The sequence below is a fragment of the Lissotriton vulgaris genome, chromosome 7 (genome assembly GCF_964263255.1).
Source record: "Lissotriton vulgaris chromosome 7, aLisVul1.2, whole genome shotgun sequence".
NCBI lineage: Eukaryota > Metazoa > Chordata > Amphibia > Caudata > Salamandridae > Lissotriton > Lissotriton vulgaris.
Genome location: NC_141695.1, coordinates 1,144,013,553 through 1,144,032,542, shown reverse-complemented (window position 1 = coordinate 1,144,032,542; position 18,990 = coordinate 1,144,013,553). Strand labels below are relative to the sequence as shown.

General features: G+C 42.3%; 1 protein-coding gene across 3 annotated transcripts in view; it reads left to right on the top strand.

Moving 5' to 3' along the window:
• Window positions 1–18,990, top strand: part of SH3PXD2B (SH3 and PX domains 2B) — a 342,591-nt gene that overhangs the window by 154,714 nt on the left and 168,887 nt on the right. For all 3 annotated transcript variants that reach the window (XM_086931584.1, XM_086931583.1, XM_086931585.1), the window contains exon 3: window positions 11,799–11,874. In XM_086931584.1, the coding sequence (XP_086787710.1) occupies window positions 11,799–11,874 (76 nt within the window). The remainder of the gene's footprint in view (window positions 1–11,798; window positions 11,875–18,990) is intronic.

Sequence of the window (18,990 nt, the reverse complement as noted above, 5' to 3'; positions counted from 1 at the left end):
CATTATTTTACCTGCACTATATTCCTCACTTTTATTAAAAGAATTTTTTTGATAAGAGCTAGAGAAACGTGAGTAATTGGGGATTTGTGTACCCTGTCCTGAAGAAGGTGTTTTACACCGAAACATGTCGACACAAACCGAGAGGAGGTAATGCACATTGTTTGCTTTTTTAACCTCCCACACTCTCCTTTTTTTAACAGCACCAGCCCGGGGGCCCATTAAATTTTTTTTTTGTCACCCCACGAGCCAGGTACTTTTTAAACTTCACTCACTTAGATCTAAACCTCACCATACACTCACACTTATATAACCCACCCACACCACACATAGTCATTTCAAGTGCTCCTGCGTATTCGCAGGTCGCAGCACGCCGTACCCCGTAGAGGGGTACGAGGACCCCAATGATGAAGCATGACACCAAGGGGCCTGTTGGTGTGTGAGGGGACCCATACCAATAAGGGTGTTCCCCAACTTTGGAGGATACACCTTGTACTGAAGGAGTGGATTCCTTTTGTTTATTTTCATTCTACAAACTACCTTCTGGGGTTGTGGGGTAGTTAGTTTTCTGGCCCTGCGTGTAAACCGCATAACATGCGCGGTTTGTTGGCACCGATATACTGTTTCTCACTCACGTCATTGCTGCTCACTCTACCGACCTCGGAAGCATGAAGGGCTCATTGAAGTCGATGATTTCTAATCATCTGAAACAGGGCACAAATCTTAGAAAACAGAAGTGGGGGATTAACCAAGTTAGGCAGTATGCAAGTGACATAATTGTGCGCCACCGCAGGAAGAAGCATCAGAACCTTGACCTCACAGGAAGTGATATCACAAAAAGTGATTTCAACTCCTAATTCACAAATAGGTTTAGTAGGTCTATCATGGGCACATAAGAGTGCATTACAATATTTAATAAATGAGACTTTGTGTCACAGTTGTGGCATGAAGCAACTCAGACGCAAAATCTAGGCCTCAACGTATACAGTTATTTTTAAAAATCCTGCCGCAAAGAAATTGGCAACAAGGAGAATGTGGCAGGAAATCTGCTCAACTTGCAAAGTCTGCATTTTAAAAAATCTTTAGTGGTTAAGGAACCTGCTGCAGAGATCTTTGTGTGCAATTAAATCTCAGGGAATAATAATAATGATGATAAAAATAACTTTAAAGGTTAATGTATTTGCTGCTGGGATCTATATTTTGTCTACTTAGTTTTAAATCAAAGTAGCATAGAGGGTTAATATGTCTAATGCCTTGTGTTACTTGTAGTTCATAAATTGCAATCCTAATATATCACAGTGAACTATGAAGGACCTGAGTCTCCTATGCCTTGTAACCCTCCCTGTCTTATGTAACACATCCTCGACATTGATTTACACAAATATGATTTATTGTTAATGTATAATGTGTATTTGTGATGTAAAGCACACTGACAGCCTGCATTGGGATGAGTAGCACAAATGTGCTATAAAAGAAAAAAAAAATTGTGGTATTTAAATTGGTATTTGTGTAAATCCTAGGAGAGATCAACACATCTGTCATTCTTTCAGTGCATACAAATGTCTTGTATACAGGGACTGAACAAAGTCAAAAGCATGCCTCTTAAGTACTTGTGAAGTGATAAGCTGCATGCCTTTGCTTCCTCCCAATTGCATTTCGGCGTGAGGCTCTCAATAGTTCCCATCCAGGATACTCCAACAAAAGGATGCATAATGGCCCCTTAACTCCAGCCTTTGTTTTGCGCTCAGCTGGAATTTAAAATAACAAAGCCCGGTCCCCTCTTGCATGTTGCTGCTCTGAAGGAAAGCAGACAACGTGCAGGCACTGCTGAATGTGTCCTGGTGTCTGAAAAAATGAAGCATATTTCTGTGGGGCTCAGCTTCTTGGTGGGGTAGACGGTATCCACCTCTACCCACCTGTGTCCTCGACTTGAGACCCTCCGGGTGAGTAGGGCGCTCTATAAATGCCTTGATTGATTGATTGATTGACTCGCGCCCAGCTCCGAGAAGGCTACGCTTTTAAGCACTCTTTCCTGGCACAGCTTTAGCAAATTGAGGAACAGACTTGGCTTTAGAATGGAATCTCACCTGGCTGAACAGTTTGCTAAGGGCACTGTGAGAAACTGGCACTGATTAGAAATAATTGTAGCGCTGGATTGCTCATGCACACTTTCACGTTAAATTAATCTAGGCCCTACCCTCTTGCATGCCTCTGGAGATGCTTTGGGTTGTAGTGCTTGCACTACAGGAAACCTCACTTCCCCTCCTGCTGTCACATACACAATGATGCATCATGAGGATTGTTATACCTAATAAAATTGTGGCGTTGAGATGGTACTGTTTGCTATTTGGTGGGGGGGGGGGGGGGGGGGTCATCCTGCTCTAAAGGCTTCAAGAGTTGCGACACAGTCTGCTACATGGATGATCTCTTTGTCAGCACCGAAGGAGGTTTGGCTCAACATGTGGGGGAGCAGGTTGAGTGGGTTGGGCCTTTGGTAGGCTTCAACTTCTTAAGTGCTAAGCCTGAAGGATCATACTCCCCTCTGAGGATAGCCTACAAGATACAAGAGCTGTCCTGAACAGATCCAGTTTAGCAAGCCAGATTGTGCCGACCTACTTAGGTCCACAATATTCCCAAGATCTCTGGTCTGATCTCATTTAATTTCTGGAACTTCTTCAACAAACAGGAAGTGTCCCGTATTAGAGAATGTCATTGGGACTTGACCAGGACCATTACCCCAGGGAAGAAGACTTCACCTTCGTGTTAGCTGTTTTTGTGTTTTTTTAATGGTAACATATTTTGTGAGATGTACTTCCTCGTAAGTAATTTGTCCAGGAACGAAGAATGTTTTTCATCTTTCGACAGGCCTTAGCCAAAAAACTTGCCCTCTTGCTCCCTGAGGACTTCAGGTGTATGAATGCACAAGAATCGCATGCCGTGATGTTGTACTCTGAACTTAAGAGTGGGTCGTGCACTGCTTTTGCTGTTCTCGATTCCCTTTATTTCAGTTTACTGTGCTCCTGGGACTTACCTCCCACCAGAAGTGTAAGTACAAATGCTTAAGTTGCAGTTCTACGGAATGTAGAACTGTCTCCCTGGGCACTAGTTTGACTGCTGCATAAAGTCAGCTCAATTTCCATAGACAAAAAAATTCCTCAATTCTTGTTGTTTTAAACTTCAATGATAACTTTATTGTTCATTTAATCGATGTTGCAGTCACATCCAATATGATTTCATTCTTAATGTTTCATTTGAATTTAGTCGTAACTATCCATGTTGTACGTTGTTTTTATACCCAATGCATTTCGGCGTACAACGCCTTCATCAGGGGGTAATCTAGAAAAATACAAAGTGTACATAAGTGTAATGCATGAGCTAATCCACAATAGCATCCCTATCTAATTAAGATTGTTATGTCATTTCATTGTTAGTGAGTTCATCGATAGTACGTTATATGTGTGTTTATCTATGGATCGAATGTATCTGTTATCTTTCAACTCTCCTAGTTGCATACTCGATATCTGGCGCATTTCATTATATCATCGGTGTTAGAGCTAATGCCTTCCTTACTGAGTTAAAAATGTTATACATCAACATGAAATCTAACATGTAAGTCGTCCTCTATAGATAAATGATCTATTCAAGCTGCTCGCGCTTTAACTGCTGCACTTCATGTAGACCTTCCATGTAAGATTTAACAGTGTATAAACGCTAGTTGCAATACATTTTTAAACATTAATCAGGGCGTTTTCCTACCGGTGTTACTCCTGCTCATATTATTTGCATTGTGTGGCTTCTGAGCGTTAAGCGCTTTAAACTGGCGTCCGCCCTACTGATCCCACTCACCTCTCCTTTGATTTAGTAGCTCTCTGTGCTCCTTACTCGGCATTCGCGTGTTTGTTCAAACGTCTCGGTTTGTTCTCCTCTATCGCGTAGCGCTATCTTGTATTTTTTTACACGCATGCGTGATGCTATGCTTCAAGTTTGAAAGGGACCTAACCCTAGTTTGTTAAATGGCCACTTGAAACTTTACTAAGATAGTGTCGATCTGTATCATAGTTGACACGTTCTAAGGGAGTTATGTAGATGTGGATCTACTAAGTGGAATATTATGATACATTCCTCAACTCTTATTTGAACTTTACCACAATTTATAACAATCATTTAGCTGTCCTTATTGATTAAATAAAAAACTATTTAACGCCTTGCTTGTCCATGACCTCAGTATTATAGTTCATATCAATCCCAATGTTGTGAATGAGAGCTGTTCACAGGTAACACGTAAGTTCCACTCTTTCATTTAACCCGTTCGGTTTCGATGCGTTCAAGTGGTATATCCAGTAGTTTTCTCTCTTGAGCATATTCTTTTTGTTATCCCTCCCTTCTCTCCTTTCTACCACCTCATTTATCTATAGAGGACGACTTACATGTTAGATTTCATGTTGATGTATAACATTTTTAGGTCAAGCCTATCCCACTCCGCAAGAATGGATAGGGGAGAATTTTAGTGTTGCATCAGGAAAGCTAAACCAGCCGGCGGATTTCCACAAGTGCATGTGGTCTTGTGAACGCGCTCCCATCCGCCTGCTGGTTTAGCTTTCCTGATGCTTTCCACATCAAAGCAATCAGCCTCCCTCCCACAGGCTTCCCCATCGTGCGCAGTGCGCGCTGGCCTCACTTCTCCCCCCTAATTGCTCTTACTTTCACGGGCGCCAGGCCGTGAGCTACATCAAAGGGTTCCGCTGCCCCGCCCCCTGCTTCACGGCCGCTTCTCATTTCTGCCCGTCAACACCCCATAAATACAACTACTTGTTTTATAAGTGTCCTTTAAGGGTCTGACTCCGTGGCCGGGATCGGGTTATCATTTGTACACCTTGTTATTTATTATTTATGTAATAGAGCGCCTGTAATGCTAGCCTGGAAAGAACACGCCTCCCACATCGCAAACAGCTTCGGGCAGCGATCGCCCACCGTAGCTCCCCTCCCACCTCCCAAACAGCAACAAGCAGCAATCGCAGTGGACTTTTATTTATAAATACAACTACTTGTTTTATAAGTTTCCTTTAAGGGTCTGACTCCGTGGCCTGGATCGGGTTATCATTTGTACAGCTTGTTATTTATTTATGTAATAGAGCGCCTGTAATGCTAGCCTGGAAAGAACACCCCTCCCACCTCGCAAACAGCTTCGAGCAGCGATCGCCCGCCGTAGCTCCCCTCCCACCTCCCAAACAGCAACGAGCAGCAATCACAGTGGACTTTTATTCATTTCATTTTTTTTCAGGGACCTTCTCAACATCAGCCGCCAGCGCCACATCCTACCCTAGCCCCGTCTGGCCCTTGCTGCTGCCTTTAGCCCGTCTGGTTCCAAGAACTGTGGTAAAATAGCATGATTGGTGAACCAAAAATCACATTTATTGTTGCTGTGCGGAAGATTCTTGGCCCGGGCTCCTGGCACTGGTGGATACTCTAAAACGATGGGGTCAGAAGTCACCGGTAACGCGGTAAACGAAACCACGTGTAGCCAAGTGCACAATTCACATTGTGAAGCTGGATGTACCAGGCGCCAAAAACCTCTAACCGCCCTCCCAAAATAAAGATTCACTCCTTCGCATTTCACTGCCTGTCCAGCTGCTGTGGGTATTTCTACCTTAACATTCTTTAGCGAGCTCTGGACACAGCTAGAGGGAAGCAAATTAGATAGCTCAGTGGGTTATACGTGTGTTCGTTTCCTGCAGGTTTGAATCCTGAGACCAATTTTACCTTTCATCCTACACCACTGCCAATGTAAGGGATTAACGCCTATTATTTTAACTCCGACCCCTGTCGGTCTGGGATTGATGCGGTGTTCGTTGGTGGTATCATTATTCATATTTTTATTGCTTACAACCTCCCTAATTTGCTCTTCTTTTGTTTGCATTTTTATATAGCTCTAACTTGACTCTAACGTATTGAGGAACTTTACATGAGCACCAGTTCAATTGCACAAGGATACATTTTTTTTTTGGTAGTCACTGGAGATCAGTGATTTGCACAGGATGTTGAGCCCAGGCTTAGCCTCGAACCTAGTTCCCCAGTTCCAAATTTGGCAGCTCTGACCCTTGCCACATTACTTAAACAGTAGCCACCTAGCAAGAGATAGAACTAAAACATGCCCTAAGTATGGAACACATTTGTAGCTGTAATTTCTGCATTTCACATAGCACACCACGTCAAATGGGTACCGTGTGTGTGTTTGTGAACTCGTACACATTAAACCAACAGACGGTTACAATGTAAGTTAAAGGTATCATTTGCATTACCAAAAGGAACAAAAATATTCATGTTAGTAATGGGTTAAGGAGCTTTTAGGTCACGTCTGAGACCACGCATGTGCTGTTCTATCCATCTATCTTTCTATCGCCCTCACTCTATCTGTCTATCGCATTCACTCTATCGCCAAAACTCTATCTATCGATTGCCCTCACTCTATCTATCGCCATCACTCTATCTATCTATCTATCTATCTATCGCCCTCACTCTATCTATCGCCCTCCCTCTATCTATCACTCCTCGCCACCACAGCATCAATATGTGCAACCATTCAACAATCAACAACAACTGGTTTAAATATGTTCTCTCAATGTTTCAAGCTTTATTACAAATGTCACAAAAAGATGTTAATATTTCACTTCTGTTCTTGGATTTTCGTCACAATAAAATACAATGAACATAATCTTCACAAAAATTATTTACAAAAGTTTAAGCTATTGCCATTAAAAATTACAATAAATTTTATTCAAGTATTAATTATTTGAAAAAATTAAAAGCCATTGTTATTTGTAATATCAATACATCTAAGTCACGTAAATACAACACATATTGCATTACAAATGCTATAGGTGTCACATTTGCAAACATTATAGCTATTGGCATTGTAAATGATGAAGCTATTAATTTCGCTATTTTCAAATCCAACACATAAATGAAAAAATTGTCATTTACAATACCAATAGCTCAAACTTTCCTAATGCGAGACCTATTGGATTGCAAATGCTTGTTAACTCAGTAAGGAAGGCATTAGCTCTTAAACAGATGATATAATGAAATGCGCCGGATATCGAGTATGCAACTAGGAGAGTTGAAAGATAACAGATACATTCGATCCATAGATAAACACACATATAACGTACTATCGATGAACTCACTAACAATGAAATTACATAACAATCTTAATTAGATAGGGATGTTATTGTGGATTATTTCATGCATTACACTTATGTACACTTTGTATTTTTCTAGATTACCCCCTGATGAAGGCGTTGTACACCGAAATGCATTGGGTATAAAAACAGCGTACAACATGGATAGTTACGACTAAATTCAAATGAAACATTAAGAATGAAATCATATTGGATGTGACTGCAACATCGAATAAATGAACAATAAAGTTATCATTGAAGTTTAAAAGAACAAGAATTGAGGATTTTTTTTGTCTATTGAAATTGAGCTGACTTTATGCAGCAGTCAACCTAGTGCCCAGGGAGACAGTTCTACATTCCGTAGAACTGCAACTTAAGCATTTGTACTCTGAACTTAGACATCACATGCAGATGACATGTGGATCCAAAAGGAATATATTCTTGTGCCTTCTGCGGCAAGGCCTGAAACTTTTGAAGGAGACGTGATCTTGTTATTGTCTCAATGCTTAGGAATTGCATTTGTGAGACTCTGAGAGAAAGAGAGAATTCCATACCTGTGTTGATGAGGTGCAGAAAAACATGGAACTAATATCAGTGCACCTGTTTACCCCTATTATTCTTCAGTGTTGTCGTTTTGAGAGGTATAGTTGCGGCTGAAGCTGCATGACACCACGTGGTGGCGATGGAGAAATATTGATGGGGAAAAGCTTTCCAGAACAACCTGAAGCTTGGAAGTATAATTCATAAACTAATTAATCTGCAGGAAGATTAGATCTCCAACAGAAATTGTTATTCAAAGAAAGGTAACTTCTTCTGGATCCTGTCGACTGCTTCAAGACTTCGATTGTGGCTCTAGATTGCAGGACTTTTTACAAACAGTGATCTGAAGGATAGCAAGACTACATGTAGCTGGATTTATTTTTGAAAAGAAGAGGGATAACCGTTAATGTTACTGTATCTTTGAAAATCTTTATTTCAAAGAATAGAGGAAATTTGCAGCAATGTTGAGAGCTTTCACACCAGTGTTGAGGGATATAAACATTCTTGTCCATAAATCTTGTGTTACACATCAGAGTCTTCAGAATAGGTTAGTTCCATTAATCCGGGTACATTGTTAGAATCTCTTAGTCATTTTCACTGCGCTCTCATAAGGTCTCATGCGTATCTTATAAATCGTTACTTGAACTAAATTCTTAGGACAATGTTGCAGGTCCAGTGCAGCAAGTCAGCCGGGCAGTCGCAGGGAGGCTTCTGGAGCTTGTTGTGTCCCTGTAGCTCAGTCAGAAGATCATCTAAATGACCCCTAGAGTCACTCAGGTTAGCCCATGATGAAGGTAGCAGGTTCAGCCTTCCTTCTCAGACAGCAGCCCTTTCCTCAAGCAGCAGCGCTGTCCTCTGAAGAACAAGGCAGGTCTCAAGCAGCAGGGCAGCCCTCTGGGGAACAACTCTGGCCTCAAGCAAAAGGGTACTCTTCTGGTACCAGCAAGGCAGTCCTCTGGGGAACAAGGCAGTCCTTCTGTAATGTCCACAGGTCCAGGAGTGTACTGAAGAGGTGTCCTGAAGGTCCATTTTTGATACCTGGTGTCATTCTTTGAAGTGGGGGAGTTTTCTAGGCTACCCACACACCTCGTTCAGTAAAGTTCTTCCCTTCCTCTACTAAAGATCTAAGAAGTCTGGTGTGACAAAAGCTAGTATCAGATTCCTTTGAGAGTGTGCTGGAGGCAGCCCCTTTAATTTGAAGTGGGGCAGGAAATTGCTCCGCCCACGGCCATCCTGCCATCTCCTAGTCCTCTTTGTTTGTCTGACTGTATTGGAGGATTAAACAAAGCCCAACAGCTAAGCTACTCACGGTATTGTGACCCAGGACACTGTCATTGGGCACCATATAGGACAAGAAAATGCCACTTTCTGAAAGTGGCATTTTCAGAATTGTAACTTAAAATCCAACTTTACCATTAAAGAGGTCTTTAAATCACAATTCATTTGAGTCTAAACATGTTATTTCTACCTTCTCCTAATCAAAGGTTAGCACATATTAAATGTAATAAGGTACCCAATGTTATCCTATAGGAGAGGTAGGCCTTGCAGTTGTGGAATAACAAATGTAGGAATTTTTCATACCAGGTCAGGTAAAACTTAAAAACACACATCCTTATTTTTAAATACTGTGTACCATGATCTATGGGATATTTAGAGGTTTTCATAGGGGTGACGAAAAGGAAGGTGTAGGCTTGGTAAAAGATTTATTTTTCCAGGCAGAATTGACAGTTTAAAACTGCAGTACAGGTTGCAATGGCAGGCCTGAGACAAGTTTTATAGGGCTATTGTAGTGGGTGGCACAATGGGTGCTGCAGGAATATTTTTTCATGTGCAGGCCCTGGGTACATGTAGTACCATATACTAGGGACTTGTAAATGTGCTAATCCGGTGTAAGCCACTTCAGCCATGTTTTAGGGAGAGAGAGCAAGCACTTAAGCACTGGTTAGCAGTGGTGAAGTGCACAGAGGCCTAATGACAAACAAAAACACATTTTCAAAAACAGTAGGGGTGAAAGCCAAATGTTTGGGGGAAGACTATAACAAAGATGTCCGGTCTGACACTATCCTTTTCTGATTTCTCTGCCTTTCTGTCTGACTTCCTCATATTTCATTCTTCTATCTCCCTTATTCACCTCTTCTGGCTGTGTCTGTCCTCTCCCATTCTTAATTTCTCTCCCGTCACTCTGCCTCCACCCCAAGTACTGCTATTTAGGTCTGGCTAGAGACAGCTTTAGTTGGTACACCAGCTTCATATTTCCCCCAAAAATCACAATGAAAACCAAACATATATACATACCCAATCAGGGTTTAGACCAATCATCTTCATCTATTGCAGTTTTCAACTGTCACTGTACAACAGCATGCACCATGTGACAGTAGATCAGCCCACATTACCCATCAGCTTTGGTGCACTGTGGTTGATATAATTTTCTTCTTGCTGAGGCAATGAGAAGCACTATTTTACTCCCTTTTTATGGACCAAAATAGGGCATACTATATTTCTTTCCATTTACATTAAGAAACTCTGAGATTACCTGAAAGTGGCTGTCTTGGAATGAGGTTACATTATGAAATGGGTGATGACCATCTTGGAACGGGATTGCTGCTTATCATTCCAAATCCTTCAAATCGCTTTCTGCTGCCATTTTGGTCCCGATGGATGGCATTCCAGAAGTAATAGAGAATATCCATACTCTGTCCAGTTCTGCACAATCTAGGCCTTAATGACGAACGGGATAACCGTGTCTGACTACTATACTAGCCTTTCCACCTTTTTTCCTTGCTCCCTCATCTCCTTTGCTTAGAAAAAGCTGTGCAGTCCGTTGTTGATTAAGGCTTGGAGACATTACTTAATGAAGTCGAAGCATGAACCTTGGGATATGATATACTGGTTTGCTGTCTAGACCTGGTGGGATTACATTTTGGACTCCAAGAGCAAGTTGCCAGGAGTAGATGATGCAACCACAAAGGGAGAAGAATTGGTGGAATAGGAAAGGAGAAAGAAAGTGAAAAATCAGTAGAAAAGGAAGGAGATTTTGATAAGGCGTTGGAAGAACGATGGCATGAGTGATGCAGCTTGTGTGAAAAGTGGGTACAGAAAAAGTTGGGAACGATAAAAACTATCACTTGTGGAGACTTTGAAATTAGAATACAGTACATTTTGTGACCAATTTGTATCAACACTGGAGCATTTTGACAAATTCTTGAGGCCCCAGTAGGAATAGTGTGTTAAGTTTTTGGCGGAAATCAAACATTGTGTGAAGTTATGAAGTCCACTTTTAAAGATGGATGATGAAAGATTTGGAAATAGTTAAGATATTGAGAGGGAGAGATGGTGAGAGGCCCAGAAATTGTATGGAGCCAGATGCAACGGCTTACAACTGTATAGAGTACAAAGGGACAGTGGTGATGGATATGACACAGATATGTAATGTCTGTCTGCACAGAGTTAATACAACACAAGCGGGTGTACCTTTTAGCAGATTTGTGACTCTAAAACGAGTGTAATGATATAAAATTTGCAGAGGTGCTCGACTGGGGGATAACATAAGAAATTTAGTCACCTAATAGAGGGGGCACATGAACTGATAATTTTTCCAGCGAAAAGACCTGGGACAACCATGGAGTTATTAATGTGCAATAAAAAAGTGAGTTAGTGACTAAGTGGGGTTTATAGTGTTGTAGGAGTTAGGAAAATAGACAGACTAGATGGGCAAGGCATTGATTAACTGTCTTCAATCTCTGTTTCTAAAAATTACTTAAGGATACAAAGGATGGGTGTCTTGTTCTATGGTTTAGTAATCACTTCTGTTGGTTTTTGCCAGAACTCATGATTAGTTTGGTTCCAGAGTAGCCTCCCCCTATTTCTTTTGAAGCTATAGTTCATTTAAACATTCCAGTCCCCATGTCCCAGTTTCCCCATCCAGTGGTACCCGCGCTGACTGACCATCCCCACAGGTTGATGATAGTTCGGGAATAGAAGATGACCGTATATGGGCCCTTCTTCAGAGGTCCAGCAAGTACCACCATCTTGAATACTCAACAAGCCTGCTCACCCTCTCTCTCATTGTGTGCCCTCTTGCAGATGCAGATGTTGGACAAGTTTCCAATGGAAGGTGGACAGAAAGACCCCAAGCAGAGAATCATCCCTTTTTTACCAGGTAGGTGATCCCATCTTTAAGGTGGAAGAGAGTGGGTGGTGGGCATCTTTGCCTGAGACGCTAAGGTCTTGTGCGTTTTTTTTTTTTCAAATCGATTTTGTAAAAGTTATAAATTTGAAGGTGTGTAAATACTTTGTTGTGGATTGAGTTTTGGTATTATGTTTCTTTTTTTCCTCCTCTCAGAATGTAAAATGGTTTGTTGCTATTCTCGAAAATAGCATTTGAGTTTAATATTATCGCTCTGAAACTAGGTGTGTTCCAGCTGTAAGAGCCCTTGTGCAGGACTTATATTTTTTTAGACTAGTTTCTTTGAATCACTTTTCCGTCCTCGTCCTCTTTTTTCTTTTCTAATGTTCGGATTGCACTTGGGCTTGGTCTGTGGATCTTTTATTTTATGTGAGTCTGCAAGACCTGTTATTGTCTCCTCTGTCAGCTTTTAGCATGCCCAGGAATTGCCATTTGTTCGTTGCTGTGCCATTTAGAAATATGGGTTTTTTATTGGTGCATTGGGTCTGATTCTCCCGCCTTTGCATGCTTGGGTCACACCCAGGTGATTTCACTCAGTTTGCTTGCGAGGCCATCCCAATACGTCCGCGGTTCTTCCTAGTCATCCTGATCTGCCTTTTTATTTTGTAGGCTATCAACATCGTTTTAGGCTTTCAGGCTGTTTCGCGGAACTGTGCTTTGTTCGGCACCTACAAAGTGGCAATTTCTGTCCGGTAGCTATTGAGCTATGCCAATAGCTCTAACTCAAAAACATGCGAGGCCCATTGCATTTCTAATGTTTGTTTAGTATCGTACTTGCATTACGCCCATTGCCTGACAAGTAGAAAGTGTTACCATGCGTCGGCACATTGAGATTAGTTCTGCAGACCATGAAATCTAGAATGAGACATCCGGGGGCTTGTACTTATGACTAAGTGCCTCATTTAGATCTTGGCGGACGGGTTAATCCGTCACAGCGGTGACAGATATCCCGTTTGCCGAAATATAAATCCCATAGGATATAATGGGATTTATATTTTGGCGGCCAGGATATCCGTCACCGTTGTGAGGGAATAACCCGTCTGCCAAGAACTGAATCAGGCCCTAAGTGTGTGCACATTTTTCACCATTTCCTTTTGCATAACTCCGTCGCATTTCATGAAAATTATGTGAAAAAAACCAATCCTGGCTTTTAGCACTATTTTGTTTAGCATGAAATGCATCCTCTTCAAGAAAACCTTTAGCACTAAAAAATAGAGCGAAATCGCACATGATACAAACAGCAGCCCTTTGTGTTGTTTTTTTTTGTATTGATCACATGATTGAGTTTTTCCCAGAATGAACAGAACATCATGCGATGTGCCGTAATGGTGTAATTTGGGCATTTTGTGTAGTAAGCGTAATTCAAAATGCGGGAAGTTGTGCAAGATTACACTGGTGTAATGAAAGTTTCACCTGGGCCTATTCGTGACCCACAAGTAAAGATAGAGCTCTTTTAAAAGTTGCATAGATTTACATTGTTGATTTTTTAATTAAAATTTGTTTTTAAAGTGTCTTGTGCCAATAAAACGATGCACATGGTCTTCTCACTTCTGATGTTAAACGGCAAATAATGCAAATTAATGGCACTATAAGCAACTCGTTCACAAGAGCCTAATGGAGGCAGTGAAGAATCAATAGAAAGACATTTAATATTTAATACAGTGGTTTGATTAGTTACCTTTCATAGCATCGATCATGGCTCTGATCCTGGCTTTGGTGTTTGGACAAAAATCATGTGATTCCTGTGCCTAAACTTGTAAATGTGTGGGTAAAGAAAATGTGTAATTCTGTAACATATGTTTGATATAAAGTAATAATTTTACTATACAATTTATGTTTCCTTCTCCCACTTGTCCTGGGTTCTTTCATTTGGTTTCAACCAGACTTCTGATTGATCTTTACTGTGTCTTAGAGCTAGGTTTGTGTTTTGTTTCAAACCCCTAAATTAAAGGACATTTTGACACAAATTGTGTGGTTATTTTTTTATTTTATTTTTTTATACTGAGTCTTTTTTTTATTATTTTATAATCTGCCAAAATATAGTAACTGTTAGGAAATGCTTCTTTTTTCGTATGGTCACCAACAAGTTTTTCGACTGAATCTGCTGAGTTTTTGACCCTGAGAGTGCGCTGTGGCCTGCTAACCAGATCTCCATGCCAGTGCCATGACCCTAAAAGTGTATGTCGAATTGGCCATACCCAATTGGAAATGGCTAACTTATGTGTATGTCACTAGCTACTAAATGGTACCCTGGTACCCAGGACTAGTAAGGTCTGGGTCAGGGCTTGCAGCACTGATTGTGCCACCTTGGAGGTCCCTCAAGCAAAACAAGTCCCCCAGTCCGCCTATGCAGACTGGTAGAGCAGTTGTGCACTTCTAACCTGGATTTGCCATTGGAAGCAATGGTAAAGCCACAACTGCCCCTGGACATGTGTGTAACTCACCCCTCTGGCAAGTCAACTGAGCCCCAAAGGCAGGGTACAACATATGACACAGGTAGGACATGCACTGTACATGTCCTGATAGTAAAACATGTGAAACAACTGTTTTTACGGTGGAAAGTCTTGGTCTCTCAATTGTTGAGTACAGGGTTACATGCTAACCTCTCAGTTATGCTAACTCCTTAATGTTGCAACCAAAGTAGGCACTCAAAGGTATCAAACAACTTGTTACATTAAGTGCGACTTGCATCTCAAGTCGAAATTAATGTAACTAGTGTGCAGCTGTAGCAAAGCTGATACTTTGTTGCCCTTAGAGCTCCTGTGCATTCCCTGGCACACATGGAGCCTGCTCCATGAGACCGCTCTCTGCCCTCCTGGAGAAACTGCCAAGGATTCTCCTGGAGGAAAAGAGTGAGGGATTTCATGCCAGGGAGGTATTACCTCCCTCCTGCAGGCAGCCACTGTGGTGTTATTCCCCAATAGCAGGCTCCAAACGTTAAGTAGCCTTTGAAGAGCAGGTGTGGGACACCAGGGGGTAAAGCTGCCCCATTGTTGAGAAGACAGGCTGGCACAGGGAGCATTGAAGGAAAACCAGTTTCCCCAAGGGCTTGTAGCCCTGAGGTAGCCACACCCTGGGGTGGGTTAGCGAGGTCTGTACACCTGGAGTGGGGGATCTCGTCATCTTGGGATTGGGCAGAAAGTTGCATCTTGGGATAACCAGATGCCACGCTCCACAGGAAAGTGTCACTATGTGGAAGGAAATCTGGTAGCCCTTTGGCTACCACCCACATCCTGCCCAGAGGGCACCATGGCATCCATACCTCAGATCTCAACCGACTCGGAGGAAGGACCGAAGAATGACTGCCGTGCTGCAATGAGAGACCTGCAAAGGGAGGCTGCACAGATGAGGACTGCACCTGGTGGCTAGCAAAGCGAGGGACTGTGTCTGCTGTGCCCTGTACAAGAAGAAGTTGTCTCCAGAGTCCAGTCAAGCCAAGAGAACTCCAAGGGCCAACTGACTGACCTCTTCGCAGCACAGGGATACAATAGCTGAAGAAGCCTGGTCGGGCAAATTGGTAACCCAAAGTTTTCAAGCTGCTGCCGTGCAGCACCAATGATTAAGAGCCAATGCACAGAGTTGTACCTGAGTATGCTGAGCTTGAGTGTGCTTTGTAGAGTTGCTGGGACCCGCGGCGTGAAAGTTATCGACCCAGAAGGATAGACCTGTGACTGCGACAATGGATGACTAGTAATCCAGTGGTAGCTGGAATTCAGGCAGATCGGAATGGTCTTCGTGGGACAACAAACCTGCCACTAGGACCCATTCACCATCTCCATGAACTGAGGAATCCCTGCAGGAAGACCCCTGTTCACTGTTTCACATCCATTGTACCCTTAGGGGTCAATTTCGATGCAGTCCGGGAAGGCTACGAATGGCAGCCCATTCATTCGAATCAGATTCGGAAACCTTGTTTCCGACGTTCCTAAAATGTCTGAACTGTCCGACTCGGTTCTGAACGGCATTTGGAGTAACGGTGTCATTCGGAGCCAACTCGTACAGGTCAACAAGCCGCGTTTCCGGACGAGGGATTAGGATGTTGTATTTGGACAGCCTTTCCGAGTCAGGTGTTCCAACACGGATCGGCTGACGGAATCTGACTTTGGGGGCCCGTAGGAGGCCCCCCTGCACCCGGGGTCCTCAGAATGAGGCCCATGGGGGTATCCATGGGTCCCCCTTTCCCTGCATTCACAGTTAGGCAGGCACCATGGGGTGCCTGCCACAGGCTGCAAGGTTTCCCCAACCCCCCTTTTCTCAATGGGAGCCTGTATTCTCATTCAGAACACAGGCTCCCTTTGAAGTCAATGGGAGTCCGTCCGAACGGTGTTCGGACACACTGTAATCGGTCGGTTGGACTCTTCGAGTCGTTCGAAAACCATTCCTAAACTGATTTGGTTGGACTGCTTTCCAGATGACATCGTAATCGAGCCCAAAGAGTATCTTCCACAAACTTCCCTTCATCCCTTGCATCAGGACCAATCCAGAGGGATCCACTGCAACACAGATAAAAAACCTGGAACTGCTGAAAGACTGCTCCACATGTGAAGGTAACTGTTATTGTGGACCTTGTCGGTCCCCCTGACAAGCTCCCTGCCAGAGTTGTTTGCCCTAAGTACTTCTAGCCAACTTCAGCTGTTACCTCTTTGAAAAAGTTTTTTATTGTTGAATTTGATTATCTTGCCAAGGCTTGTTCACAGTTGAGTGAAAGTGCTTTGATTTAATATTGCTTGTAGAATCTAGATCTCCAGAACCCTCCAGTGGATATGTTTCGTTCTAGTGTCTAAATCCATATCATAATACAGTCTATTTTTATAAATTGCTGTCAAATTTCTTGAGTGTCATGTCGATTTCTGCAACTGTTTTGCTGCTGTTTAAATGCCTGACACTCATTCCTCTGTGTAAGCCTTGCTGCTCAGTGCCGTATCTACAGAGGGTTGTGCTGAGGGATTACAGACTAAACCTACTGGACCTAAAGGGGTTGGTAAGTGTATTAACACGGTGAGGTCGCACAACCACACCATAAAATACATCCCATTTAGTCACAGTAACTATTGAAATAGTAATTTTGGGATTTGGGCATGAATAATGCAGTTTTGAAATTACAAACATTGTGGCGACCATATTCCTTGTTTATTATTAAAAAAATAAGCTTTGTTAAAGCCAGTGCATTTTGCTTTTGCCTGGTGAAAAATCTGTTATCCAGCTTCACCATCACACATAGAAGTACAGTACAGCATGGCCAACAGCAGTACATGCTTACCCTACCCTTGAAAAGAGAGCGACCATTCCAAGCAAAATCATATCGAACCTACATGGTGTCTGCCAAAGACCAATCCAGAAACACCACGTGCATCCCCTTGCAAGGACTAAGTATGACTAAACTGCAAGTCCTTAGACCGCATGAAAGCCAGATGCTGCTCTTTCGCTAATACAAGTTTCCCTGGCTGAATTGTAAACTTCCTCTAGAATTGGAATAGATCCGCATAACAAGACATTACATGGAATTATCAGACCAGTTTCATGCTATTGTGAACTTTGATTATTTATTTGCATATTTTTTTTTACCTAAATGAAATGTTATCTGGTTTAACCCCTTGCATGCGGGGCGTATTCCCCGCCTGTGCTGACTCCGCCTTGCGCGGGCGGAGTCATGATGGAACGGTTCCGTCATCAGCACAGCTCAACCGACACTGATGACGGAACCGTTCCGTCATCAGCATCGAAGGGGTTAAAAAGAATTCCTTGCACATTATATTTATCTTGAGTGGTAAGAGAGCTAGGTCAGTCTTTACATTTCTTAAAATTAGAATATACATTTTGCCAGCCACGGTCTGTGTAGGTAACATCGGTGGGGCCAAGTAAGGGGGGATTGTGAGGGACAATGCCGTGGGAAAATTAATGATTTATTTAATTGTATCCCGGCATCGTCTCTTGAAATCCCGCCTTACTCGCCCCACCTCCTCACCGCTGTTACCTGCACAGACCGCGGATGCATTTTGCAATAGGCAACATTAAGTCTCTCAGTCCATGTTATATTGTTTCAAATTTCACTGCTATTGTGCTACGAGGTCTACAATTAATGTTAGGTCTGCTGTATAAACAAAACGGTTCTAATGTACATTGCAATCTACTATCTAGACCGCTTATATAAATATACTTGCGTTACTATGTCAGAGAAGAATCTGGCAGAATGTATTATAACTGCTATAATGTAGGCATCTTTATTCGTAGAGATCCAGGAAATCAACCCAAATGTTTGAAAAACTTTCAGCATCATAGTCTAAATGTTCTACCTAGAACACGCAATTGCAGGAGTAAGCGTTGACTGTTGTACCTCGCAATATCCTTAAAGTCAAAGGCCCAACTAAGATGGACTTGGAAATTTAGTGAGCTGGAAGTACTATCTGGCTTTGATGGCTCCAGGGACAACAGCAATACTGTTACAAAGATTGCCCAGTTGCCCTTGAATTATACAGGCTTTAGAGAACTTACCTGGCCAGTTCGGTTTACCTTCTATCTAAATTCAAGCAATTTTATTACCGCATGTTACTTTTGATGCTTTGCCACAACGTTTCCTAAATATTTTTGCCAGATGCGAACAACCCTCGACTCCAGTAAAAATGTCTTAAATACCACATAGGTATGGCTTATTTTACTGGACATGTGCACTTAAAAATACACTAAACACTTGTTAGAATAAGTTCAGAATCCTTTCCCATTCTTGCCACTTTCCACACATTTTACTGAAAACATCAACCGAGAAAAACAAAAAACTACCAATCATTAAGTCTAGAACATGATGGAAGTGTCTCTTATTTACTAACATTTACTCACATTGTGGTCCCAGCAATATTGCTAGACCATAGTGTAGCTCGGTAGGTTGGAACTGCATCGGCTCTATGGAAAAACATTCCCAGCTCTTCAAAGCCATATCTGACTGTTTTGACAAGTGCATAGTCCACAATCCAAATCTTCTTTCAATAAATCAACCAAGCAAAGAAGTGAGAACCCTTGACATGAGAGTCATGGGATCCAGGTCTAGTCTGCTTGGAGCAGTGACTGGCATATACCCAATAAACTGACTTGTAA